Source organism: Alligator mississippiensis, chromosome 8 (assembly GCF_030867095.1).
Source record: "Alligator mississippiensis isolate rAllMis1 chromosome 8, rAllMis1, whole genome shotgun sequence".
Taxonomy (NCBI): domain Eukaryota; kingdom Metazoa; phylum Chordata; order Crocodylia; family Alligatoridae; genus Alligator; species Alligator mississippiensis.
The window spans coordinates 63,331,514-63,358,177 of record NC_081831.1 but is presented as its reverse complement, the minus strand read 5'-3'; the positions used below and the strand labels follow the sequence as shown (position 1 = coordinate 63,358,177).

Sequence of the window (26,664 nt, the reverse complement as noted above, 5' to 3'; positions counted from 1 at the left end):
CAGACCATTCTTGGAGTTAGTATCAGAGATGCTTCACCAGTGAAAAAGAACTATTTGGCAGAAGTGTTCAGCTGGTGGCCTGACTCAAGTGAGCTCTTATCTCATGGTGCGCATTCAGGGAACAACATTTTCAAGTTCTATATCCTTGATTTGAGATCTTAATATCCATAATGCTTGGGGACTGAAAGCACTTGAACACCACTTTGAGCCTCTATTGATAGCACTTTTCCACACATGCAGTACTTCTTGTTGCAGTTACCTAACTGCATACAGGATACAGATAAAGGCAGTTCCATCATGCACGTTTTGTATTGATCCATCATTGCAGCTATTCTAAGTTGTTGTTGGCTTTGTATTAATCTTTTTGAATATGTCCTGGAAAGTCTGTCTAGGGGATCATCTCTTTGGTATTGAATTACGAGCCGAGAGCACAGGCTAAGTGAAAAATCAGTTCTGAATCTACTGAATCCACTCAGCTCTATTGAATGAAATGTGCAGTCCAAACCTACCTTAGTTTTCTTAAAATGCCATGCCAGGCTGATGCCACTAACAAATGATCCTATAAACAACAGAGTGCACAGAAAGGTAAATAATCTATTGAATACCATCTTGAACTCTAATGATAACCAAGTATTTTCAGTCTAATACAGATATTTTGGCCCAGCAAGTTTGCATTTTAATTGCTTTAGAAATCATAAAATCACTAAATTCTTATGCATAAAGGAAGGTTTTACTTTTTTTTTTTATATCAGGTCTGGAGCCTTGCCTGATCCTGCTTGCAAACAGTTCTATTATGACTGTCCCAGTATGGTTTTAACTTATTATTAACTTTTTCCCTTGGAAGGTATCAATTTATTTTCTTCTGAGTACAGCTCTGTGATGCAGAAGGAAACCAACTAATGCTGACTACGGGAAATTTGTTTCCCTGCATATCTAATGCAAAAAATGCTTTGTACAGAAAAGTGTTGAGACACTGGAGGTGAGAATTCTCTCCACACTTCTTGCATCTGTGAAGTAGTACTCATTGGCACCTGCTGGAAAAAAACAAAACCAGTGGTATATAAGTGGGGGGGCAGGGGTAGATACGTTTCAATACTGGTGATATTTTCCTCATCCTTGATCCACTGAAATTTAAAAGTGAGTTACCAAAAAATGTTTTGGCTCCAGTTAGATAACTTCAGAAATCAGTTTACTACTGCTGGATAATCTAAGACAATCTTTTCTTCCCCATTTGTGGTCTGGATGCTTATTTGTACAGTTAGCAATATAAAACTTTTGTTCACTTCTCCCTTTTTATAAACTTATACTCAACTACTTTCTTTTTTTTGTCACTGTAGTCACAAACCTGATTGCTGGCTCCATTTTCTGGAAACAAAAGGGAATTATTTGTGATCACTGCACACCAGTCTAAATTGTTTATTCAGAGTGCTTTATATGGAAGGGATTTGATGCGGTAATCAGGTCTTGTTAAACTATTGATCTGGATCTCCTAAGTAGCAGATCCAGAGAAAGAAAATAATCAGGTATATTTAAACCTTCTGTCGTAAAGACTGAAAGAAGATTTGCTGTGAAGGCAGCTGTTACTGTTTTGTGCACAGATGATCTTACTCAAATGATGCTAGAGGGGAGACAAAATGGAATAGGTTCCCTGCCAAGCAGCAGAAGCTGAGACCTGGAATACACCTCTTGCAAGGCCAGCTGATGTTGACCTGTCCACTTACTGCATTTTGAGGAGCTCTTTTCTCGGAGAGTGCAAAAAATAAATACCATAGCATTAAGAAGGAAATGTATGCAGCAGCCCACTTGCCCCAATGCACAAGCACTAAAGTGTAGGGGAGCTATTGGCAGTGTAAGACTTTTTGATCAGGAGCTCGGCCAGTCTTTGTGTAGTTTAAATTCACCCTGTAATATGAGTTCTCATTAACACCTCTTATTTATTGTGGGTATACTTCTAAAATTTATTTTGGAAAATGACTGTTAAATGGTGCGCCAAAACACTGAAATGAAGGAAAATGAAAATTCGCAACTGATGTTGTCTTGTTCATTCCTTATGGTCTGCCAGAGAGTTCTCCTATCTAGTACATGGTGGGTGCATCTACACATACTCCTTCGGCACCGTTACTCCCAAACGGCAGTACAAAATAATGGTGCACTAACACCCTATACTGTGCCATGCTCACGGTACAGTTATTTTTAGCTGCTGCATCGCCATAGCAATGCACTATACTGAAGGAGCACGTTGCTACAGCGACGTAGCTGCGGCATCATGGTTTTTGCCTGCAGATGCAAAAACTGTAGCATGTTGCTACAGCAATGTAGCAGCGTGTATTAAAACTCTTCTTCCCAGGGAGAGTTCATGGATGCTGCATTTTTTAAATTTGCATTGATCCACTAAACAAAGGGCTAATTAAATGCTGCTGCTGTCATTCAGAATGAGGATTTTCAAGCAGAAGCATGTATCCAGAACTGTTTATTCTCCTTTAGAGTAAACTATGCTACTGCTTTTCTGGTGTATCATTTTTCAGTCTTTGTCAATGGGTCAGTATCGGTGGTCTATTGAGAAGGCACTTGGTGTGCCGAGGAAGGAGACTAACAATAAATCAGTAATGAATACAGTCTTTCTAGGTAATCCTTCATAAGCCAAAGCATCAATAGAGATGAATGTAACTGGGTGTGTCTACATATACTATTGATTTGCGGTAGGCTTACTGTACAATAAAATATTGCACATCTACATCTGACCCCTCTTGGGAGCAGATCTGTTCCCACCCTGCTCTGCTGCCCTGCAGCAGCCAGGGAGAGTTTCAGGTTTCCCCAGTGCTAGCCCCAGGGCTGGCAAGGGGCATGGAGCTGGTCCCTGTGGGCATGGGGCCAGGAGAGCTCTGCTGGGTGCAGCAGCAGCTGTCTCTTGGTCCTGTGCACACTGAGAGGGGACCTGAAAGCTGCTCCTGGAGCAGGCAGAGCTCTCCCGGCCCTATGCTTATCTGGATATACACCTGCCAGCAAGCCCCCTGCCTGGCAGGGAATGGGGCTGTTTGGCATGGAGCTGGCTGCTGGGGTGCAGGGGAAGGGAAGGGCTGGGAATCCAGCCCTTGCCTGTCCCCTAGAGCAACCAGATCTGCACAGCATGGAGCTGCTGTGTGGGACAGGCAAGGGCTGGATTCCCACCGTTGGCTCACTCCCTGAAGTGTGTGGAGCTGAAGTCTGTGTGGAGCTGGCTGCTCTAGGGGACAGGCAAAGGCTGGATTTGGGCTGGATTTCCAGCCCCTGACCATTCCCTGGAACAGCCTGCTCTGCACAGCACAGAGCTGCTCCGGGGGACAGGTGAGGGCTGGATTTCCAGCTTCTGCTTGCTCCCTGGAGCTCCCCAGTCCTGGTGCTGATTGGCTCCCAGCTTCTGTGGAGAGCCAGGGAGCTGAGTAGTGCCAGGATCAGGGACAAAAAGCTCCCTGTCACCTGTGGCCCCCTCCTGGCTACAGTGACAGGAGCAAATTTGCTTTTGGTCAGCATCTACACAAGTTAATATGCAGTATCTACTGTGCATTTAGCTTACTACCTGTATTTACAAGCAGTAGCTAACTGAACAGTAGACTAATTTACTGCACAGTAGATATGAGCTTGTGTAGACGGTGATGCTTTATTGCATAGTAGACTAATCTACTTCACAGTAAAGCCTCTTGTGTTGACAGGCCCACTGTGTTTTAACTAAATTAAATGTGGCTTATGTGTGAGATGAGACTTTGTATTTGATGATAAGTTGAAGTGTAATGCAATGGAACTGTGACTTCAAACTGTCTGTATTCAAAGCAGTAAGTGTAAGGGTAAGTAGGTATTCAAGCTCCCTTTTGTGTCATAGTCATTATGGACCAGAGGATCTTTCTGTTCTCATTGGGCACAGCTACATGAGATGCTGACTGTGCAGTCGTTACTGCACAGTCATTTAGTACTTGTATAGACAAGTACTAAATGACTGCACAGTAACTGGAGTTACTGCACAGTAGCATCACTGAATGGCTTTCAGGTGATGCTGACTGGGCAGTAGTTCGTTACTACTGTATGAGAGCATTGCATTACACTTCGTGCCGTGCAACACTATTGCCCTGTAGTAACGAGCTATTGCACAGTCAGCATCTCATGTAGCTGCAGCCAATATGTCTGTGTAATTCCTTGAGATTAATGACAGTTCTGCATGCTGAAAAGGGAGTTCTTTTTTGGCCCCTATCTATATTTAGAAAAGGACAATTGGCAAATGGTTGTCAGGACCAATTTCCCTTCCCTCTGTGGCTGAAAATGGTGACACTGCCAGCATAGATGAAACGAACGCTTTCCCCCTCATGAGATTTCCTGTGATATGCTTGAACTCAGCCACTCCAACAGCTAAAGACCATCATTCTCATCTTAGCTGTCTTAGCAGCTAAACTATTTAACATCAATTGAGAGGGGCCAAAGGGAGTCCACTGCTGACAAATACTGCAGGCAGTAAGGCTGCACGAAGCTTCGGTCCCTGACTCAATTCAGTGGAGATTCAGTCCAATTTCGTGGCTGAATGTCCAAATCCGAATCAAATCAGAAGACCTGTTAATTTCTCTGAATCAAATTGGAACCCTCTGAATCGGTTAGAAAAGATTTGGCAATTCAGATACAGACACAGCTTTAAACATTTTTTCTACATACTTCAAGGTACCAGGCTGCTCATGAATGCTGTGATGGTGGGGCAGATGGAGTGTCCCATAGGAGGACAGCGGGGTCCCCAGTGTGCTTGGCAGCAGACCTGGAAGTGGACCAGAAGCACTTCCAGGTCCACTGGGAGCGTGCAGGGGGACCCCCCCCCACCCCAAACCGCCCCTGGCTCAGCAACTGGTGCCTCCTGGGTCGGGGCGGGGCACCCAGGGTCCCCTCGCAGCCAATTGCTGAGCCAGGGGTCACAAGTGGACCCCCCCAGCACACTCCCGGCAGACCTGGAAGTGAACTGGAAGTACTTCTGGTCTACTTTCGGGTTCACTGCTGAGCACACGGGGGGGCCCCCATGCTCCTGTGGGATGTTCCATCCACCCCACCGTCGCAGCATTCATGAGTCATGCCTGGTATCTTCAGGTATGTAGAAAAAACATTTAAAGCTGTTTCTACGGCTGAATTGCTGATTCTCCAAATCAACATCGAATCTTCAGATTCGGATTTGGCCGAATCAAATCAGGGACAGTGATCCGAATCAACTAATTGAATCACTGTCCCTGATTCAGGCCAAATCCGAATCAAATACGGCCTGTTTCGCACACTCCTAGTGGGCAGACAATCACTTTTGCAGTATTGCAACATTATCCAAAAAAGGTTTATTTAAAAATAATCACTAGCAGGTGTGTGTTAGTCCCTTATTAAGGACTTTCATAAGTTGCACACTGCATTGTTTGGGGTTTTTTTTAGCTTTGTTCACATGTGGCAACAAAGGAGGTAGTTCCCAGGAAGAATTCAAAAGAACTTGGGAGTAACTTGCCCAGCAGGCAAACTTTTTTTTGCAGTGGCTCTAACATGGGGGAGATAGATTCACATGCAGTGCCTCCCTCCCTGTATCTACTAGCTCCTGTAGGTTTTAGGGAAGGTCATGTCACTTAGTAGATTGTTTAGACTCTCTGGAACATCAGGCCTCTGGTACTTAAAAAGGCCTGGAGTATGTGGTCTGTAAGAGTTGAGTCCATGAGCCACTTGGGGTCAAGCGTCTCTGCTTTGGACTTGAGAAGCTCCAGTTATGTAGTATATTCTTTTCCAACTCTTACTAAGCCAGGTAAATAACCATTGTTTTTAACATTTCCTAATCGAGTTTTAAATCTGTGCAGAGTATATCCCTTTTTCACTCTTAGGGAAAATCATTACCTTAAAGCAAGCTCTAGATGTGGCTTTTTTTGTTGAGACTGGATGGCCCTCTCTTAATTAAAACATGAGTTTAGACATTTTGTTCAGATTAAGAGAATCTTATTTTGTATTACTTTAAGTCAATTAGGAATTAGTTGAAGCTAAGCTTCAATAAAGAACTCTTAAGGTGAAATAAATGTCTCAGTGGAAGTTTGTGTTGGTTTAACTGTTACATATAGACAAGCTTTTGGAATTGTGTCACTGTAGAAAGGTTTCTTTGTCCTCTTGTTATGGGTCTGACTTGTACTGCAAGTACAACTTAGGCATTCACATGTATGAAACTAGGTAGTTCCATATGTAAGTGGTAAGCAGTATGAAAATTCACACTTATGAAAATCTGTTTCAAATCTAAATACAGAAATCTCTGAGCACAAGCAGAAGCTTGGTATGAGGTCCAGATGCTGTTCAGGCCAGATTTACCATCTCCTTCCTTACCATTATATGTTTCCTCCCTGCCAAGGTTCATTAAAAGGGATGTACATTCTCTTTAGTCTGTAGTATTTTCAGGCCCATAAACTTGCTATAAGGGTAAAAAGGGGAAATGGTTAATTGTACATTGTAAAACTAAAGAACTGTGTTTACAACTTGCAAAACACTAGGTATTCATCAGTAATATTCAATTAACACATTTGAAAATACCCTAAAAGAAGAAATCAACATGAAACAATGTTTATTAAAAAGGACTGTACAGACAAGCAGAACTTGTAGCACACTGTTATCCCAACTGGGCAAGGGAGTATATTATTTAAACACAGAAGCTGGTGCAACTCAAGGCGAGTACTAATGCACAATAATAAGGAAAAGTCAGAAAGCCTAAAATAAAAATGAACAGTGTCTTAAGTATTCACTTATTAAAGGTGTGCATTAGCTCTTAACTGAGCTCTGCTTAAACAGTCTGATCTTTAAAGCAAAACATTTGGGGCTACATTTTTTTAAAATGGCCTCTAATTCTGTAACTTGCAGTCAATGGCAGGTTCAGTGTGTGGCAAGCATACTTCAATCTATTTTACTGAGTGTAAAGATTATAATTTAAGGGGTGTCTTCACTTCACAATTAACCTGGATGATTGGTATTCAACACTGCACCGTCACGTTGGCATAGCCTGGGCATGAATGTCTCTATAGCAAAGCCCTGTTCATTTTACTCTGTCCTCCTTGTTATAACACACACGGAAAGATCCAGAGAGGTGTGGTGGTATAGCTGACCCCGTCCCTCCCTTTCAGGTTGGACCATGCTACAGGAGCCACTGGAGATTTTTTTTCAAGTCCTCAGAGCACCTAAGAATCTCACTCTTTCCCTCCATGCAGAGGCATGTCTCCTCCCCTCCCTACCTTCCTTCCCTCGCCTGCTACTACTGCTTTTCCCTGCCATCTTGGGGAGGGGGAAGCTCCTGCCTACTCCATCTGGGCTGCATGGCGGCTGGGCTCAGCTGGCAACAGTGACAGCAGCAGTGGCAATGGGCAGGGGGGTTCCCCTTCCCTGTGCCGGGTTGGGGAACCCATCCCCTCACCTGTCAATGCTGCTGCCACTGTCACTGTTCCAAGCTGAGCCCAGCTCCCATGCAGCCTAGCTGGATCAGGCAGGAGTAGCTTTGAATTTTCCCTGATCCCAGTGCAGCAGGAAAAGCAGCAGCAGCAAGCAAGAGAGGGAGAAATGGGAACAGAGGGAGTGTGTTTGAGCATGGAGGGGAATAATGGGATTCTTATGTGCTTTGGGAACTTTAAGAAAGTTACCAGAGGCTCCCATGGTGTGGTCTGTCCACACCAGCGGATGGGCAGAGGGGGAAGAGGAAGGCTGGAAGTGCCGGGTGCAGTCACTCTTGCACCATAGTTGGCTGCTCCCACACCCCCCTTTTCCAAATCTCAGATCTGCCCCTGGCCTCATGGCATACATCCCCTGGGTGTATGTGTCAAGAACTGTAGGATTTTCTCCCAGCCAGTGGTGTCAGTTGCAAGAGAACTTCTCCATCTTCTTGGGAAACTGTAGGAAGGGCAGACTGTCAACAAAACGTGATTCGCTTTGGTTTTGCCCCTGCATCCTTATTGCAAAGTGGGTTTATTTCACAGCATTAAATTGAATCAGGTTGTAACAGCACAAGAAAACTTGGATTTGTGGGGTTCTGTGAGTGGGATGGCCTGGGCTGAAACTAGAGGAAGAGTCCAGGTTAACACTGCAGTGAACCCAAACTTTACAGTTATAGTCACGCAAAATTAGAGGCCATTGTTGATCTGTAGAAGTTTCTACTTTACAAAAAGTTGAGAAATTATATAACTATGGGACAGCTTTGCATAAGCCTGAAAGATCAAGAATTCAGTATGTCACAATATTTTTTCTAGTCTCTGAACAAGAAAAAGGGAGCTCAGAAAAAGAAAAGGCCCAGAGCTGTCACATGTGAAGGCATCCAGTAATCTTCCTTCATTGGTCTGTGGTAGGAAGTGCCAGGTAGACACCGTTTTCCTTAGTAAGAGCCCTCCTCCCTTAAATACGTCATTCCATTTTTGACTTCTTGGTGCAAGTCTGCCTCACTACCAGCAATGCACAGCATTCATATAGCACAACTTTATAAAGGATACGAAAACAGCTATGTAAACACTAATACATGGTTATTTTGTGTGTTATGCACATATTATAAACATGTCGTTTTTCCTTTAAAAAATGACATTGTTGAACACAAAGGCACAAGAGACTAGTTTAAAATAAAAATAAAAATCCAAAATACTGAATTAGAAAGTGGTGCATCTTCAAGCACTCTCCAGTTCAATCAGGAAATCCCCAAGCAGGAATAACCCTGGAATGTAAGAATGAGGCAAGAATAGGTAGGACTGATCCTGTCTGTTGAGGGAGTGGCAGGATTGGACATCAGCGTTTTTACCAATCCATCCTTCTACAGAAGCTACATAATTGCAGAACCATTTGCCCAGTGTCTGTTGTCATTAGTTTTTGAAGTTACATACATATGTTAACAAAAGGATGTACTCATGCATTCAAATTAGGGGCTCTTATACCACCCTCTCACCCTGCGTACATTTTCCTATCACCCCAGTAGAAATTGCGCTGTATAGGAAAGATAATATATATGGCCCCTTTCACTTTCAAAAGCAGAATGCAGTATTTTAGGTTTGTTAATATAGGCAAGTCAGGACACAAAGGTGTCAGACAGTGTCACCACTGCCATCTACTGAATGGAACGTTAGACTTGAAAAACTATATTTACAACCAGATTATTTTCCAGTGGCTTCATTTTATGCAGGATCTTGGCCACATTACTAAAGTTAAAAAAATTCCCTCTACATTAAGTGGCAGACGCCTATATTTTCTGGAACAGAAGCTCCTGAGTTCTCTCTTTACTGTGGACAGATGTTTATATAATCATGAAACCGTTATAATGGTTCAATGCCAACTAAAATTATATTCAATTATAAGGCTCACTTCAGTAAAACACTCTGTGACAAGCTGGGAAAAACTTGGTAACTTTACAAACCCACATAAAGGGCTTTTGCTGGTCAAGTCCCAAGCAGAGGGAAAGGCTCTTCACCAGAGACTGGAAACTAACTTGTTTGCAAAAAATAAGAATTCCTAAAACAACCACTCCAGCACAACTGCAGAAGAAAGCCTAATTGAGTAGGCCCTTGCCTGCATAATCCCTAAAATTATTGAAAATAATTTTAATATTAAAATATTCCAGTTCTTTAGTAGGATTTTTAAATACTATTTGAATTTGCCCAAGTCTATGAGACAAGCCAGCTGTACCAGCCCCATAGCAGTCTTGCAAACAAAGCAATGATTGGGATTAGGATCCAAGGGGTTCTGTGTCCTAGTTCTGTATTAAGGACAGTGCCCTTCATAGATTCTCTCTGAGTAGGTATCATTATGTATTTAATTGTCCCTTTAGCTGAGGCATGCACATGTGTTAGAGGATTGTGATACATATTCCAAATAGACTCTGGTACGTATGTGAAGCAAGGAAACATAGCTGGTCCTGAACTAGAATTGCTTGGGAAATGGCCTTTTTGCTTTCTTTGTGGAAAACTTAAACTTTTAAAAAATGACATTTTGGTGAAAAAAAGTTATTTTGTCAAAAACCCAATTTTTAACAAAATGTTTTCAACCAGTCTTACCGGTTGCGTCTGCACAAGACACTGACTGTGCATTTGTTACTGCACAGTCATTTAGAACTAGCATACCTAAGTACTAAATGACTGCGCAGTAACTGGTGTTACTGTGCAGTAGCATCCCCGCGCAGCTTCCTGGTGCCACTGAATGTGCAGTAGCTCATTACTAATGTGCTGTAGCATTATGTCACGGTTCATGCCATGTGATGCTACTGCGCAGTAGTAATGAGCTACTGTACAGTAAGCGTCTTATGCAGACGCAGCCACTGTGAAGCATACTAGTGAAATTCCCCATGACTTCACTCGGCATTGGGCCTGCCTGCATTCCAAGGCTGATTTTTGACCCATACAAGCAAGAGGGACAAAGACACACAGAAGGGTTAATGTTACAGTCAATGGATGTTAGAGATGAGGGATCTTTGAGAGTTTTCTCTGAAGAACCAGGTTCAGTTCTTGGGCTACAGAGCACTGGCAATTCACAAATACTTCCGACTTGAGCCTTAGTACTTAATTGAAGTCAGTCTTATGAGTGCTGAGAAATGGCCATGCTAAAGATGTTAAAATGTAATGAACCCGTGTTATTCTCAGCAATTCATTTGACTGGTTTGATGTGGTTTTCTCCCTAGATTTTACGCTTGGTCTGTGGGGATACGACAATCAGACCACGTTAATCTGAACCCCAACTGCATGTGTTGATCTCGTATCTGTCTGAATCCTTGTTTTCTCTCATATACTTAAAGCCTCTTGATAAAATGAGCTCTAGTCTATACTTAGCCATGTGCAATCTTGCTGGTTAGATTAAGACATAGTTCTTTAGCACAGCAAATGGATACTCAAGCACTTCTATTCTTCAAGTGGCATTTCCTTAGGAGGAGAAAATTAGAGTAACTTTGTTTAAAAAGCAGACATAAAATTAACTGTAGCAACACTGGATCATTAAGAATGTTCTGGTATTATGGCCAATTCCTGCTTTAGTCAGATACTATAGTGGTAAACAGTGCAGAGAGGGAAAAACCCAGGGACATTCTGGCAGGTACGGTAGAAGTAACTCATGTCTGTAGTAATTAATTATAAAACATGTATCCTCAAATGGATCTTCATGGTAAGGATCATCTCTCCTTTTCAGCAATCAGATTTATGAAGTGCCCCCTGGCATTGTAACTACTCGCTTTAGAAGTTCCACTCTGCTTAGCAGTCAGAAAGACGGAATGACTGAAACGTGAAAGTGTAGCACCATCAACACGTCTCTTCCTAAAACCAAAACTCGAGGACTGGAAGGAAATTTAGACATAACAGAAACATTGTGCTTACATCACATTAAATAGAAAACAATGGATAGATCGTACTTGAGTCTGCACTTCGATAAATTCTGGCCACGTTTACAGTTCTACTGGAAAGGGTTTGGGATGGGTCATATGTTTGCTCCGTGGTCTCCTATGTCTCATTCATCCTGTTTCCTCTTGGGTTTTTTTGGATTCCGAGACCGGCTCTTTGCTTTGCAGAGTGGGCATATGGGTGCATTCCGGTGAATTTGTTGGTGGCAGGATAAACAGGCCTGAAATGAAATATTGCATCCTATTACTATTTGGCAAACTTATCAATAAATCCGTAAATCCTGGTGAGATGCACTGCGTATTGAGCATCTTACTTTAACTCCTTCTAAGGAAAAAGTAACCAAAGCTCCATGTTCTCAATACTAAAACAGAACCAACTTTTATGGTAAGGTCCCTGGATTTTTCAAAATCTTCAGGCCAAATGAAAGCTAGACGATTTACTGAATTAATTAAATGAATAAATGGTCAACACAACCTCCATGTCATTTACTCCAATATTATATCCTAATTTATTTTTCTCTTTCTCCACATTTCGTCCAGTACAACCTCATTAGAACAAACCCAGTTTATGATAAATGCCATGCTTTTAATAATTCCAATAGCAGGAACCAATTTTTTTTATTATTATTATGTTGTAGCAAATTGACTAACCCTCTTTTAATGGACTTTTCGCCTGGTCCCATAGGGATTCATTAGAACAAGACTGCACTGTATTAAAGAAGCCTAACTGGATCAGAGAAGTGGTTTTGGAGTCCAGCTGCAGTTTCACAGAATTTAATCCAGAAGGGGTCATTATACCATTTATATTGACCCATATACCAGAGGCCTATATAGATTTTTTTTCAGCTCCCCCTCTACTGAGCGCAATAACTTGTATATAACTACAGCACAGCTTTCAGTTATATAGTTACTCTTCATTTGAAACCATCAAGAGATGGAGAATCTACCATTTTCACTGGTAGATTGTTCCAATATTTAAGTGTCTTCAGTGTTAAAATGTATGTCTTCTTTCTAATTTCAGTGTGTTAGGCTGTAAATTCCCACTGTAGTTCTTCCTAGATTAACAAAAAGACCTTTTTAGAAGGTGGTATTTTTTCTCTGGGAAACTGCTATTTCTCAAGCTCAGGCAGTGCTGGAAGAATGGATGCCTGCTGCCTCTCCCCTGAGGGAGATTCTCCAACAGAGAGCATGATCCGATCCCTGACCGCCTACTACAGCTCTGGTAGCTTCTTGGGAACTGCTCTCGATTCATCCCAGTGTGAGCAAAATTGAAATTGGCCCCATTTTTTTTTTTTTTAACACTGATCACTTCAGAACAGAGCATACTCCAGTCACTCAAGAGACAACGTGCCACATTCCACCTCCTAACCTTCATTGGAGGTGGCTGTTGTCTGAAAGTTGCCGTCTGTCTGGTATCTTGCTTCCTTGCCACTTGTAGCTGTTGGGCAGCAGCTGCAGCTGCTGCCAGAGATTCTGGGATGGGAGGTTCCTGTGGTTCTGTCTGCCATTCAGCTTTCTGCTTCTCAAAGTAACTACACGAAAACAAACCAAAAATAGAATCAGCTGCTGACCCATCCTTTATGTAGCAAGCATTGCTGGTAATAGCTGTTCTGTGTTCGAATATAAAGGACTGTACTCATCCCTGGAGGGGGGTGGGTTCTGCAAGAGACAAATGACTTACCCTAAGGACTCATTTGAACCAGTATATTTCAAATGGGATCAAAATGAACTGATGCATATCACCGATTCTAATAATTGATTGCCCTGTTTCTGCCTCCCCCCTAACAAATGAAATTTTGTTAGATATGCCCCAAATCCATAGGAAAAATAAGTTTATTAAAACATATTTTGCACTGAACTGCATTATTTATAAAGCAAGGGATGTATCTTTAGCTGGTGGATTTAACTAATTGATTTCTGGTTACCAGGTCTTTCAAGATCTTTTTAAACTAGTAGATCTTAGCTTAACGCACCTAGCTTTATTCATAGATGTGAAAGGGAAAACAAACTTTCCTGCTTTTTGCACTCCCATTCCATTTTTCTGGATAAAGGAGTTACTGAAATGACCTAGAATAAACAAATCAAAATAATTAAAATATTTGTATGCATCTGCAGAAAAGGCTACAGCTATCAAAAGCAAGTTTAGCCTGTCAACAAGCACTAATTTTAGGTACTTAGTCAAATAATTATCTTCTTCAGTCCTATTTTTGGCATCATTCATGGGTAGTAAACATGTGCTGCCAAAATGTTTCTTCCTTTTTTTAACTGAAATTATTATAGAAGTTTATAATAAGTTTAGGCCTCAGTTTAAAATGGTCATAATTTGAAACTTAAAAATGAAGAATTTTTCCTGTAAAGTATTTAAAATTATCATTTTTAGTGATTGATTTGTATTTGCCCTGAGTATTAAAATATAGCTGGTGACCATAACTATAAGTCCTCTGACACCTAATAAATAATAAAATAGACTGGTAAAACTGGACAGATCTAACCATTAACAGATATAGATTGCAATAAGTAGTATAGCTATTTGGGGGAAGGGGGTTATGCAAGTTAATAAAATATTTTACAAAAAAAAAAGCAATGTCATGTTCTTATTTTCAGTTTTCTTTGTAACCTTAAGGTTGAAGAAATGCATTCATTAGTCACATTTAATCTAAAGCTTTAGACGTGAGTTCTGTGACTGTCAGTTTCATATCTTCTAAGGCCAGAAGGGAGGAGATCATTCGCAGTGGATCAGCAAGAAACCTGCAGACCCTACTCTATTATTATTTCATACAAGAAGCCAAATGGCAGAATTTGTCACTTCTTTCTGAAGTGCAAGGAGCCATTCTTTGGAGAAGCATTATTAACTTGCCTTTCTGGATCTCATATGGGAAGAATGTCATTAATACTTTTACCAGAGATCCAGCCATCTGGATTCAGTGTCTGTCTGATGTTTTGACAGCTGTCTCTGAAAACAGAGTTCCAACGAAGAATCATTCAATTCTGGCCACATCTACATGCGTGATGGACTGCGTAGTTGTTACTGCACAGTACTGTTGCCACAAGTTCCCCCCCTCCCCTGACACTACTACTGCGCAGTAGCACTGCCTCACAGTTAGTGCCCGGCCATGCTACTGTGTGGTAGCAACAAGCTATGGCATAGTAGCTCATTGCTACTGCACCGTAGCATCTCTCGTAGACATACGTTCTGTCAACTACCACAACAGATATCAAACCAGAAGTTGTAGCACTGATGCACGAGGTTGCAAGGTCCACAGAAACTCAGTTATTGTGGATGAACATTGACCAAAAGTGGAGCTGCAAGTCCTAGAGGGAGTTGTGTGGTCATGACCTGACCCAAAATGTAATTACATGCCAAAAAACCTGAAACTCTTTATTGGGTGCATCCACCACAAGATGCCTTAATGCGTAGTGGACTGTTCTACTGCGCATTAGCATGTCACGGCAAAAAAATGTGCAGTAGAATTAGTCTACTGCGCATTAAGTGTCACCAAAAAAGTTTGCCTTTGCTACTGTACATTAGCTCAGCTACTGCGCCTTTATCTAGTACCTCCTATTAACAGTACTAAACTTAATGTGTGCAGTAGCAAAGGCGCATTAATGAACGTGTAGACGTGCCTGTGTAATAGGATGATAATCCTGGTTTCCTCTCGCACCTTATCCTATACCCATTCTAATTTAGATGGAAGATATGAAACCTTTAGAAAAAGCACCATGTAATTAAAAAACAGACATTTAACTGCCCTTGAATTTTGCAGTTTGGAGCTGGAATTTGGTGCTTGAGCAGTTCTAAATTAAACTTTCATCTTTGCCCCAAACTCAGATTGAACCTTTTTATAGGCCTGAAAGGAGCTGACTCACTTTTGTTATGCATATATGAACCCCCATCCCCTCTTCATTAATTGCATTAATTAAATTTCTTGCTTCTGAGTTTCCACCTTCCAGCCGACACCAAAAATATCTTGCAAATCATGATTGGCTAGAGTGCCAGCTAGTGCTCGATCTAAAGACTTACTCAAGGGAGAGTTTTTCTTCCTCCTCACAGAGATCTGGCAGCCTCTGCAAGCCTAGAGTCATCCGCAAAGCATCAACATGCTCTTTCAGGGGCTTGTACTCTTCATGCAGGCGTCGAGTGGACTCCAAGAGCTTGTTGAGGTCATTCTCAGACTGCTTGATGGTATTCTCCATCTGAAACAGAAGGAGATATATGCTTAATGAATTGTTTCATTCACTAGTCTCTGAACCCTCAGCCAGAGGTGGCAGAGTACAATGATGTCCTTTTGAGAGCAGAACTTTTCATATTGAAATTGTTAGAGAATACACAGACAATGACATGGCAAATACAGAGGGTAGAAGAGGGGCAAGGAAGCAGTTCTTAGGCAAGGCATTGTCTTATTAAATATGAGGCAGTGTCACAGAAGCATTCATCTTATACCTTTTTCTGCACAACAGGAATAGCTAGTAGCCTGGATTGCTGAATAAGAAGCTTTGAAAAGATTCTTGTCCAGTGTTAAAATGAAGTAAAACCTCTCTGCTAGAGCAGGCCAAACTTTTTGTCTTGTTTCAAATTGTGCCAAACACCCTGGGTTCAAAAGTTTGATTCTGATTTTGTTGGGAACCTGTTCTAGTTGGGCAAAGGAGTGAGAAAAACAGCAGACAGAAAGATAATGTGATGGGAAAAATAAGGTGAAAGTAGAGAATGTTAAGGAACAGCTGGGAGGATGAGAAACAAATCTCATGATAAATAAATGTAGGCTGAATACAAAGCACCCATTTGTGCCTGCCTAAGACTTGGAGTTGTTCCTTCTCTACTACAGATCCCAGACATCCCTGTAGCTAGAAACATTTTATAACCGTAGGGTGTAGAAACCATGGGTTTAAAATTGCAGTCTTCTAAATATTGCATCTTCTTTTTGTGTGTAGTGTCCCTTCTCTTGCTATTCCTCTTTATTTCCTTAGTGCTTAGTGTCTCCAATCAAGGACAAAGGCTCTCCTACGTTAAGAGTTGTAGACCTCAAAAAGCTACAAGCTGTATCCCAGCCAATTACAAAAGATGCTAAATTAGATAGGACTCAGAAGGTTATTTACTAGGAAGTGAGAGGAAAGCATTACTGTGGCTGCTGGAAAAGTTATATCAACAGTGAGCAGGGTTATCTAGGCCCTGACCCCAAAATTATACCCCATGCCTGTTACTACAAATCTTCTTCTTTGATACAGATAAGTGGTGATTCCCATTAACACGTCCAACATCAGCTGAATGTTCCTTGTCTGGTGTCAGTGGAGCCCCAGGTTGTAAATCTCTAATATGTCAAATGTATCCCTCTAGGACAATTCATATGGAACTATATATATAGATATAGATATATGGCTCACACTGTCCACAGGCTACATACCACATTGATATCAGCATGGATCAGCCTCAACTCCTCCACGTGGGCCATCTTCTCCTGCAGCAGAAGGTCCATCTCCTGCTTGTATTCCTTCAAATGCCTCTCCTCAGATTCCAGGGCTTCAAACTCTGCCTTGAGACGTGCCTTGATCTTTTCCATCTGCAAAGTTTTATTCCTGTAACCCAACAGACATTATAAACCTAGAGGGACAACTGCAAGTAAATTCTGTTTAAGGGTAATCTAAGAGACATCACTGTTGATGCAAGCACATGTGTTCACCACTAGCAAGGGGCTGGCAGGAAAGAGTAAAGACAAAACAAAGTATGTTTGTGACAGGGTGATATGGTCTGAATGGAAACCTAGAGCCGTGGAACTCCTAGGGTATGTACACTGCTCCGTGCATATTTTACAGCACTAATTTGAAGTACTAGCAAGTGCTCTTAAACATGACAGAAGTGCAGTGTTTGGTGGGGGTGGTGGGGGTGCTTCTGAACCTCCCTGCACTTTCCAGGCTAGGAGGCAGGGGGTGCTCTGCAGCCTTCTGGCCTTCTCCACTGATCAGAAATTTGACCAGCATACAGAACTTATCTGAAGTTGGGAAACTGCTGTAAAATACAGCACTTCAAATTTAATACCTTGTTTAACAAAGGTTCATTTAAAGCGCTGTACCCATTTTTATAGTGCCGTAAAGCCGTGCCCTTCTGTTAAGTCACGGCAATAAAGTGCTTTAAATGGTAAAAAAAACCCAACTTCTGTACACACTCCTAAATTCTAATCCCAGCTCTATTGCTATGTTGTTGTTTCTATTTTGTTACACAGAATAATCAAATTACATGTCATGAAAGTGACCATGATTTAGCAGTCAGTATAAACCCGGACAAATAATACTTGGTGCATTGTAAGTAAACCTGGGTGCTAAGAGAACAGAATACCAGGTGCTACGAGATGATGTTTACATCCTTTGGATTTAAAGTGGGCTCTGTGAAACAGAGTATAAAATGGAAATTATGTCACATTACCAATGACACCAATGCTAGATTGAGGCGCTGAAATGTAAACTTCTGCTTTGTGCAAAGGAAGTTCTAGAGCAGGGGTTCTCAAACTGTGGTACATGTACCCCTGGGGGTACGCACGACATCTTTTGGAGGGTACATGGGAGAAATTGTGTAATGGCCGATTTAATTTTCATTATAATAATAATTGCTATTTAAGGGGTTAAAATATAAAACGTATGCTGGTAGGGGTATACAGGAAGCTGGTCAATCTAACAGGATAGTAGAAGCTCTGATGGCATTTCAAAACATCTAAAATCCCACCTGCAGTTTACAGCATGTTCTTTTGATTCTCAACCAAGCTCTCGCCCCTTTGAGGCTATTTGTACCTGCCACTCCTGTTGTTTTGCATTCCAGTTTCTGTTTATTCCTTTTAAAATGGTACCACCCCATATTTCACGCTTAAAAGCCATGCAGTCTGGGCAATGCCTGTCTTTCTAAAGCTAAGATAGAAGGTCTGGTTGTTCAAAGCCTATGCCTTCTATGGTTGTGACTTAACATTGGTTCAGGCCATATCAGTTTGAAAACAGTTGACTGGACAGACAAGAGACTCTTTTATTTCCCAACCCAATTTAGCTGGGGCCATGGGTGAGTTGTACTCCAGTCTTCAGTTTCCAAAGACTAGTAATTGAGCTTGCTTAGATCTCCAGTGTCTCATGACTTCACTTCAGCCACTGCTGCACAAAGCAAGATCGTGGCATTTCTGTTTAATGACATTCCCTCCACTGCATCGACGATTCAGGTTTGGCACCAAGTGCACTAAAGTAACATAGTAGATTCCCTACGTGAGTAGGAAGAGGCTTGGGAGAAACAGAGTTTTATCTACATTTAGATAGCTTGTTCCTGCACCAATTCAAGCCAATAACCAAGACTCCCACGAAGTTCAGTGGGAACCATATTGATACCAGGATTTATTTTACAGATTCCCGTATATTATTTATATGGCAGATTCGGTCTTAATAAGTGCTGTGTGCCTCAGCTGTCAGTGGCCCTGATCTGCTTTTATGGAAAAAAGAGCAAGGTAAGGCTGTTGTCTTCAGTGGGATTTGAAGACACTGAGCACGCTGCAGTAATTGGCTGTAAACTTTTTTTCTGGGAACTGACGGCTGTCAAACCTGGGAGGCAATTGTTCATTTCACAGACCAAAGCTGCTTCCCTCCCCAGCACCCACAGACGTATAGAACTTTATCTCCTGGGAGTAAAGGGTCATCTAGCCTGAGGTCTCCTTATGGTGCTTGTTTCATAAGCATAGGATTATAGCATTTAAACCCCCTCCCCAATCAGTCAGCATATTCTGGAAAACCTTCTGTTTCCTTGAAGGGCTCTAAGGGTGAAAGTGACTCTCCTCTCTTCTCCCTCTTTGTCTCCTAATAAGGCTCCATGTTGACACTACTACAGCATCAATCCATGTTTTCCTTATTAACTATGTAGAGGAGATTTAAATTTGCTTCAAGACAGTTATGCATATCCCCTTCCTTCTATTTCTTTACATGATCAAGACTCACAAGGCAATAACACGAAGCTGTGCCATTCACATCTGGCTCCTGCTTACAGCTGTACTAAGTGCTCTTCTGTGAACTGCACTAGGAATAGTCATCAGACACTGCCCCAGCTTTCATTAGAGCTGTGCTCACCAGCTGTGCTATTGTGAAGGCTATGGTATTGCTTCTGCTAAGGCTTCTCTCATTTCCCCTGGCTTCCGGTTCCTAGACTGTACTGATCAAATACAATGCTTGCTGGGGTCTCCAGCACTTCTGATTCCACCCCAGGTGTGTTTGCAAAGTCGTTAAGAGTTGCAAGCAAGTAGGAAATTAAAACCAGAGCAGGCTGCCAGCATTTGGTTAAGAAAGCAAAATATACCTAACAAATTTCAAAAGGAGCAGAATAACATTTTTGGGCAACAGATTCTATCTACCAACTGTGACTTCTATGGGTGGCAGTAAGGTTAGAAGAATTCCCCCAACTCAAATCAGGAACTGAGGGTTAGGTTAGCTTCAGATCCAAAAAGAGTGCCACACATTGTGTCTCTTGTGCATCATTCCCATCTGAGGACTGTCTGGCAGTGATAATATAAATGAAGGTGGGGGGGCCACGACACAAATCTTTTTCGAATTCTGAATAAGAGTTTAGATGCTTCACTGCAACAAAGCACAGAAAAGGTCTTCAGCACATGACATAATTTGAAAATAGTCTTGAAAATTAAACAAAAAAAGATCTCTTTGAATAAAAAGGTCTGGATTAATGCTGCTTCTGATCAGCACGAGTGCAGCAGGGAGCAGAAAAGCTGGGAGCAGAGATGTATGTGCACAGTACAAAGCCAGCTATAGAACTGGGTCAGCTCAGAGATCAGTAAAAGACATTTACAAAGACACGGGACACGTATTTAAGCTTGCTATGAATGCCTTCGTAAATATACTTAATCATCAGACCGTGGCTTTTTTCCTACAGATTTTTCAATTTTAGTTGCTCGATGAACATTTTACAATGACATACATTAATGTTTCATATGTCATATGGTAATAAAGAAAATATTATGTGTTTCATACAGATAAACATGAGCATATGTTGTTTCACAAGGAAACCAACTGTCCCAGTTTTGAAGAATTGGGGTCAATCCAGGAAGGCAAAAATGGCAGCTCAATGAGCCAGGGTATCAAGATGTTGGCGGGGGGGGGGGGGGGGGGGGGGGGGGGGGAGTTCAAAAGTTTTGGGTGGAGTTTATGCATCTAAATAAAAACTGGAGTCCTGAAAACCCCCACCTATGCTCCAGGGGGACCTCACTTTTGTAGTTTAAAGTTCCCCACGTGTCCTTGTGTATGCCCAGAACTGCCCAACCTGCAACAATGCTGAGCAGCTCAGGGCCTACCTCATATTTAAACCCATCTGGGATTAGAGATGAGCCATTCCTCAAACAAGTGTCCTGACAGGCTCAATCCAGTGGGGACTGAGAGACCTATAACACTCCAACAAGGTTGGGATCCACACACAATGCAATCGGGGGCACCATTTTGGTTTAAAGCATAGCTGGAGGAGGTGAGTGGGCCCCCCATTTTATCTATGTTACATTAAACAGTCACTGGATAGAATACAGAAATCATCCACCCCTGACTGAGTGCCTTTAACATGAGATTGCAACTCATGTCCTTTCTTGCGTTTTTTTCCAGCCCAGTGAATCTTGAATTCTTTTCTGCACAGCAACAAAGCTTCAAAAGGCTGGATGGAAGGGGCCTCCACCCACAATAGGCTGGTGGTCGGACAGTCTCCTAGTGGGGCCGCATGAGTCCTTTGTTGGAACTAGCCCTGTATCAATAAGTCTTCCCCTAATAAAGCCAAAGATCACGTCAAAACAATTGGCTACCTGAATGCATCGATTTCTGCAGCTTGCGGAATGCTTCTGTCAACAATAAAGCAGTTGCTGACTCGATTTCCGTTCCAGTGGCCCAAGCCAAAGTTTATTAGCCTCTGTCAAGGACTAATGGTCACTTAAGAGTTTAAAAAACTAGAACAGGGGAGTTATCGGGCAATGACAATAAAGCTGTTGTATGTTGTGCTCTCAGAAGTAACAGTGCTGATTTTTCCTGCACAAACAGAACTTTACTAATTGGTAATCTGATGAAAATCATGAAGAAAAGCTGCAAAGTATGGCATTATTTCTGGTAGCTTGTAGCAAGTTTGAAGATATTAGCAAGGAAATTTCTCACCAATCACGGGGGTAAGAAAGGTTTTAGAAAATTAATGTATTTTTATGTTTCATATTAAATGTTGCTGTTTGCAGAAGGAAGAGAATTAAAGCAACGAGTCTTCGGATATGTTATTCTTAGGCTGTGTCCACATGAGCAAGGGCATGCATTTGCAGCAGCACAAATATGAATGGTGCAAATTTGTGTTGCTACCTTGTGCTGCAGCGCATGCCCCTGCTCATGTGATTTGCAGTGGGATACGTTGTCCTGATGCTCCATGGGCATAGGGGAGGCTGGCTGGGGCACAGCCTAGGGCTGCCTGCTCCCTGGTTTCCCCACGCTGCAGAGCCCCCGCGCTGAGGCACCCTGCACCCCAGCCAGCTGCTCCCTGACTAGCTGGGGTGCAGTGTGCCACGAGATAGGGGAGCAGGTAGCCATGGGCTGGCTGCCCCCCTGTCTCCCCATACCTATGTGCAAGAGCTCCGCTGTGGAGCCCCATCACTGAGGCACGTGGAGCCCCCATCTCAAGGCGCACTGCACCCAAACCAGCCATGGAGCAGCTAGCTGGGATGTAGCGTGCCTCGAGATGGGAGAGCAAGCAGCTCCCCGTGTGCCTCAGAATGAGGGCTGCCTGCTCCCCCGTCTCCATCTTTGTTCCAGCACATAGCACTTTGGCATGCTTTGCGTGGCTTGGGGGGAGAATTTTTTTTGCTCCCCAGAAATCCTGGTAGAAAAATTTGCCCCAGTGCAGAAAATTAGCAGCATCTCACATGGTTTAACATACAACACATGCAGTTTGTGGTGCAGCAAAGAGGTCTGCCATGCCACAAACCACACATGCCTACATGTCTGGATCCTGCCTTAGTGTGCAAACAGACGTCACCTTGTGCCACCATAACATTTTTTACGGTTGCTCAATTTGCAAGCAAGCAAATGTCCTAGACCTCTGTCATGCTCCAAGTGCCTGTCAGTGTTGCTGTGACCAAAGGTAGTTACAGTTTGTGATGCCTTAAATGGAGGACATCTGCTTGCTTATGGCACACCTTGGGAATCTCCCTGGAGGGGATGCCCTCACCCAGGGTAATGGTGTGTAATAAGCAAACCCCACATTGCGGGGTTGCCTCTCTTGCAGATGCATGCCCAGAGTTGAACTGCATCACTCGGGGCTCTTGTCCTGCAAAATCAGGTCCTTGAAGCTCAATGGAGCAGAAGCCCCAGCAATATCTGTTGACACCAATGAAGCGGATCAGCTGTCTCAGGACACATCCCAACACAACCGATCCTACTCCAAAAAACACATCTGTTTATAGGTTTACAGTGTTTATACTCCAATGTTTTAGAGGTCAGGACAGGTATTTACTTAACATGCTCTGAAGAATCCTATTCAAGTAAAACTGTATTGTGATTAACTGTTTGTTTTTCAATAACATCTCAAGTATACTAGTCAGTCTCTGACAAGTTGAAAACAATCTTTGCTCAGAAAAGCTTGCAATCTGTGGTACCAATCCTGCACCCTGATCTTCTGATCTATGCATCTTTGTAGAGTATCTTTGTGTTGAGTGGCACTCTGTCCAGGTGCAAAAGTTTGCACTGGCAGATTTGAGGCTGGTGCAGAGAAGGAGTATCATAAAATGGGTGGGAGTGATACAATCCAAATATTTATGCTTGATTAAATATACATTATGTGATTTTTTTTAAAGTGGAGTCATTCTCTAGTAAGCTGTTCCTTTATTTTTTGCAGATATCATAAAAGAAGCAACTCTTGAAGAAGGACTTGGAGAAGGATGTACTGGATTTGCCTGACCAATTTCATCTGTGGTAATAAGAGTACCTGCTATTCTGAATGTATGTAATACATTTGCATCAAGGAAATTGCTTTTCTCATTTTCTCTTTTCTGTATGCAAGTGTCGTGTTAAAAGCAGAGACCATATTAATTTGACATTAACCTCATCACTGTCTTTGGCTCCACTTAAAACATCTTTAGTAATAGCAGCAGCTTTGACTAATGAAGCTAAGAACACGTTTCCTTTCTATTTTTTAATATATATTCCATTTATTTCTTGAAGACAATGAAAATAGACAGGTTAGTTTCATTGCTATTTCTCATCACTGACTTAGGTGCTGCCAAAATGATACAGAGTTGCAGTGGGTTGTTTCAACCCAAGCAATTAATTTTTTACATTAAAAAACAAGCATGCCCAGATCATGAACTTTTTCTGTGAAAATCTGGCCATATAAAATATTTTTGAAAATAAAAGACCTAATTTTGGGACACAGACTTATCTAATTGATTCTGCCCTTGCATCTATTCTTGTCTTTTCTATTGAGATGCTTATACTGCTCTTACCCCTCTAGTATCTACATGCCATCCAATAGCACATTAACCAACATAACTAACATCTGTCATGAGTGTTTCATTCTCATTCTCTCACTCTCTTCACTGGGGGAATCCTGAGGATTCACTTAAATGGGCCTTAACTCAGCGTGACCCAGAACGTTGCACTTTGACTGTTTTAAAAAATGTTTTAAAGATATTCATGTCATTTTCTTGGTACCACAATGAACAATAAAGGCAATACTTACAATAGTAAAGTGTATTAAATAACTACACGTAAAAAGTCACCTTTGGACATAATCATCATCAGAAATCTGAATGCATTTGATGTTGCTGAATGCAAGCTATTGTAACAACTAAAGGAAAAAAAAATCAGGCAGATATTTTGAATCCTATGTTAAAATTATTGAATCTCAACAGAACTGTGATTGGCCACAATTAAGTCTATGCTTTAAAAATTATACTCTTGATGTTTCAGCACAAAAGTTTCAGAGCATCACTGGAAGTCTGGGAAATATTTGCTGTCTTCTCCTTTGCTGTAGAGAATTCCAGGATGCCGTTTACAAAGATTTTGTGGGGTTTGGTCTTACAACACTTATTCATTTGTACTCTTTGCAGGAGAAAAGATCGGGCCCTTGCCTAGCAACATAACTTTCTCTTTTCAATTCTTATCATACTAGAGTCATAATATTTTGTTAAGGTGCAATAATGATAAAATTATCATTACTGCCAGCTCTTATTTTGTGCTTTTGATATCTGTTTCTTTTATCAATCAGTTAGCGGGGGATTAAAGCTGACTGTGCTGCACTGGCAATTTTTGATTTCTTATTATTGATTCCCTCAGGCTGGTCTTTTAAACTTTTCAATACAAAAATATAAAACACAATCCATGATGTGGATCAGCATAGTACACACACAAATAAGTATATACAGCTGTATCCTAGCCAGGGCTGTTTACTGCATCTTCCATTTACTTTCAAAATTATTGCAGTTACTTTCCCTACAACATGAGCCTTTGCTATTAAATTCACAGGTCCGTGCTAATTGCAGACAACTGAGGAAGTAAGCAAACCACGATGTTCAGAAGTAAAAAGGTGCAAACATGCCATTTAAAGACAATCCAGCTCAGTGCCATGCACTGCAGTTTGATTGACTCCCCCTGCATCACATCCTGCGATTCACTGTATGAAGGACACTATATAAAAATTAATGGTAGATTAGATGGCACAGAAGAGTGAAGAGCTCCAGCTGCCTGCCTTCCTGGTAGCCTCTCTCAGGAAGGCAGAAGCAGCTCTAAAGCTATTATGTCCCTGCTTCATCACCCTTGTTACAATCTCTCCACCCCCCTTGTCCCCCAAAGTCCTCTATACGCAACAGAAAGAGAACCTGGAAAAGAACCTCCACGTTTCACCCTACCCCCTCATCCCCAGCCTTTTCTCCAAAATGGGGATGAAAGAGGGAAATAAATCAGCTAAACAAATCTCTGTAGGACACAGTTTTTGTTTTGTACTGCCCCCACAATAAACCCCAAATTCCTCTGCAGTCTATAACAGTGTTGCAGTACATATATCCTGGAGCCTTGGCTAAGCAGACACTGTAACAGGTCATTCTGGCTCACCAACCATTTTAATTTTTTGGAAACTACTTTCCAGCCCCACCTCCCTAATTTTTAGAGCAGCCCTTCTGTTTCCACATGCATTTGTTATATCCTGCAATTTGTTATGCCCACTTTTCCTCTATATCCCATTAAATATGTGCATTATGCAACCTGCAAGAAGGAAGTTAAGAATGGATGGGACCAAAACCTGCAAACAAACCAAAAACAAGCAACCAAAAATCTCATCCTAGCAGTGTACAAGAATTTAAAAAAAATCCTTATGCCGCTCTTCTTTAAACAGATCGAGTGGTTCATCCGCTGCTACACTGTACTCCTTCCCCTCATTTTATTGCTTGAGGGTAATTCTTTGGAAGTACATGATGATCACCACCTTACAATTTGGTTCCACAGGCACTGGCTGTCAAAAGCAGCAGCTTTCTACTTTTTTTTTTTTTTTAAAGAAATATGATGCCCATCTTCTGTCATAAAGGCTCTGATTTTTCTGGGGTGCTATGAGGTTGGGTTTTTTTTCGTTTGGTAGCATAACAATAGCTACTTTCAAGTCAGTGTACATTATCCATACCATAAAAAGAAGAAAAAGCTTCATGTAACTGATGCTGCACAAAAGAAAACATACCTGATCTCTTTGATGCTTTCCAGTTTGCACATGATTTCTTGCTCATCAGCCATGCTTTTCACTCCCAATTTAAACCTCCTGTTAAATGTGCAAGTGCCAGGAAAGAAAACCCCATACAATAGACACAATGTAGCCACCCCCCTCCAGGCATATGGTCTCTGAGCCTGTGCAGTAAAATCTAGGAGGAGCTCTGGGAGTTAGAGTCCAGTTCCTTATTGTTGCCCAGGCACATGGAAGCAGGGAAGACTACAACACCCACAAGGCAGAGCAGAGATTTCCTACTCCTCTTCCTGCAGCCACACTTTAAATCAATTTGTCACAGCTAATAATGTCAAAGGTTGTTAGGAGGGCAGGGGAGCAGAGTACTTCCTCCCTGAGGTTTGTGGATTGTTTTTATTTCAATTAAACCAATCCAGCAATAAATATATGAGTATTAAGGGTGAGTTTGACAAGTCTAAGATTTGACGGGAAAAGACGTTTTAAAATAATCACAGCTGTAACCATTGCTACAGCCACACACTTGTGTATTGGACAGTTTAATTGCCATGAGGGTACCCAGAGACAGCGTGGGGGTTCCTGATCATTTTCTTTATGGTCTCAGGACAACATAATG

General features: G+C 41.9%; 1 protein-coding gene and 1 long non-coding RNA gene across 2 annotated transcripts; one reads left to right on the top strand and one right to left on the bottom strand.

Annotated features, from left to right (window-relative positions):
- Positions 1-6,560: 6,560 nt before the first annotated feature.
- ZC4H2 (zinc finger C4H2-type containing) lies at positions 6,561-26,232 on the bottom strand. Its single transcript, XM_006270111.4, has 5 exons — positions 26,052-26,232; positions 16,753-16,924; positions 15,375-15,547; positions 12,723-12,885; positions 6,561-11,574 (listed from the first exon to the last, which is right to left on the bottom strand). Exons 1-5 carry the CDS (start codon positions 26,102-26,104, stop codon positions 11,461-11,463), a joined length of 675 nt encoding a protein of 224 aa, XP_006270173.1. The 5' UTR covers positions 26,105-26,232; the 3' UTR covers positions 6,561-11,460.
- On the top strand, positions 16,921-26,054 carry LOC109283253 (uncharacterized). Its single transcript, XR_002090352.2, has 3 exons — positions 16,921-18,822; positions 20,966-21,513; positions 23,223-26,054. It is a non-coding gene; the product is annotated as an uncharacterized LOC109283253 (long non-coding RNA).
- Positions 26,233-26,664: the final 432 nt, after the last annotated feature.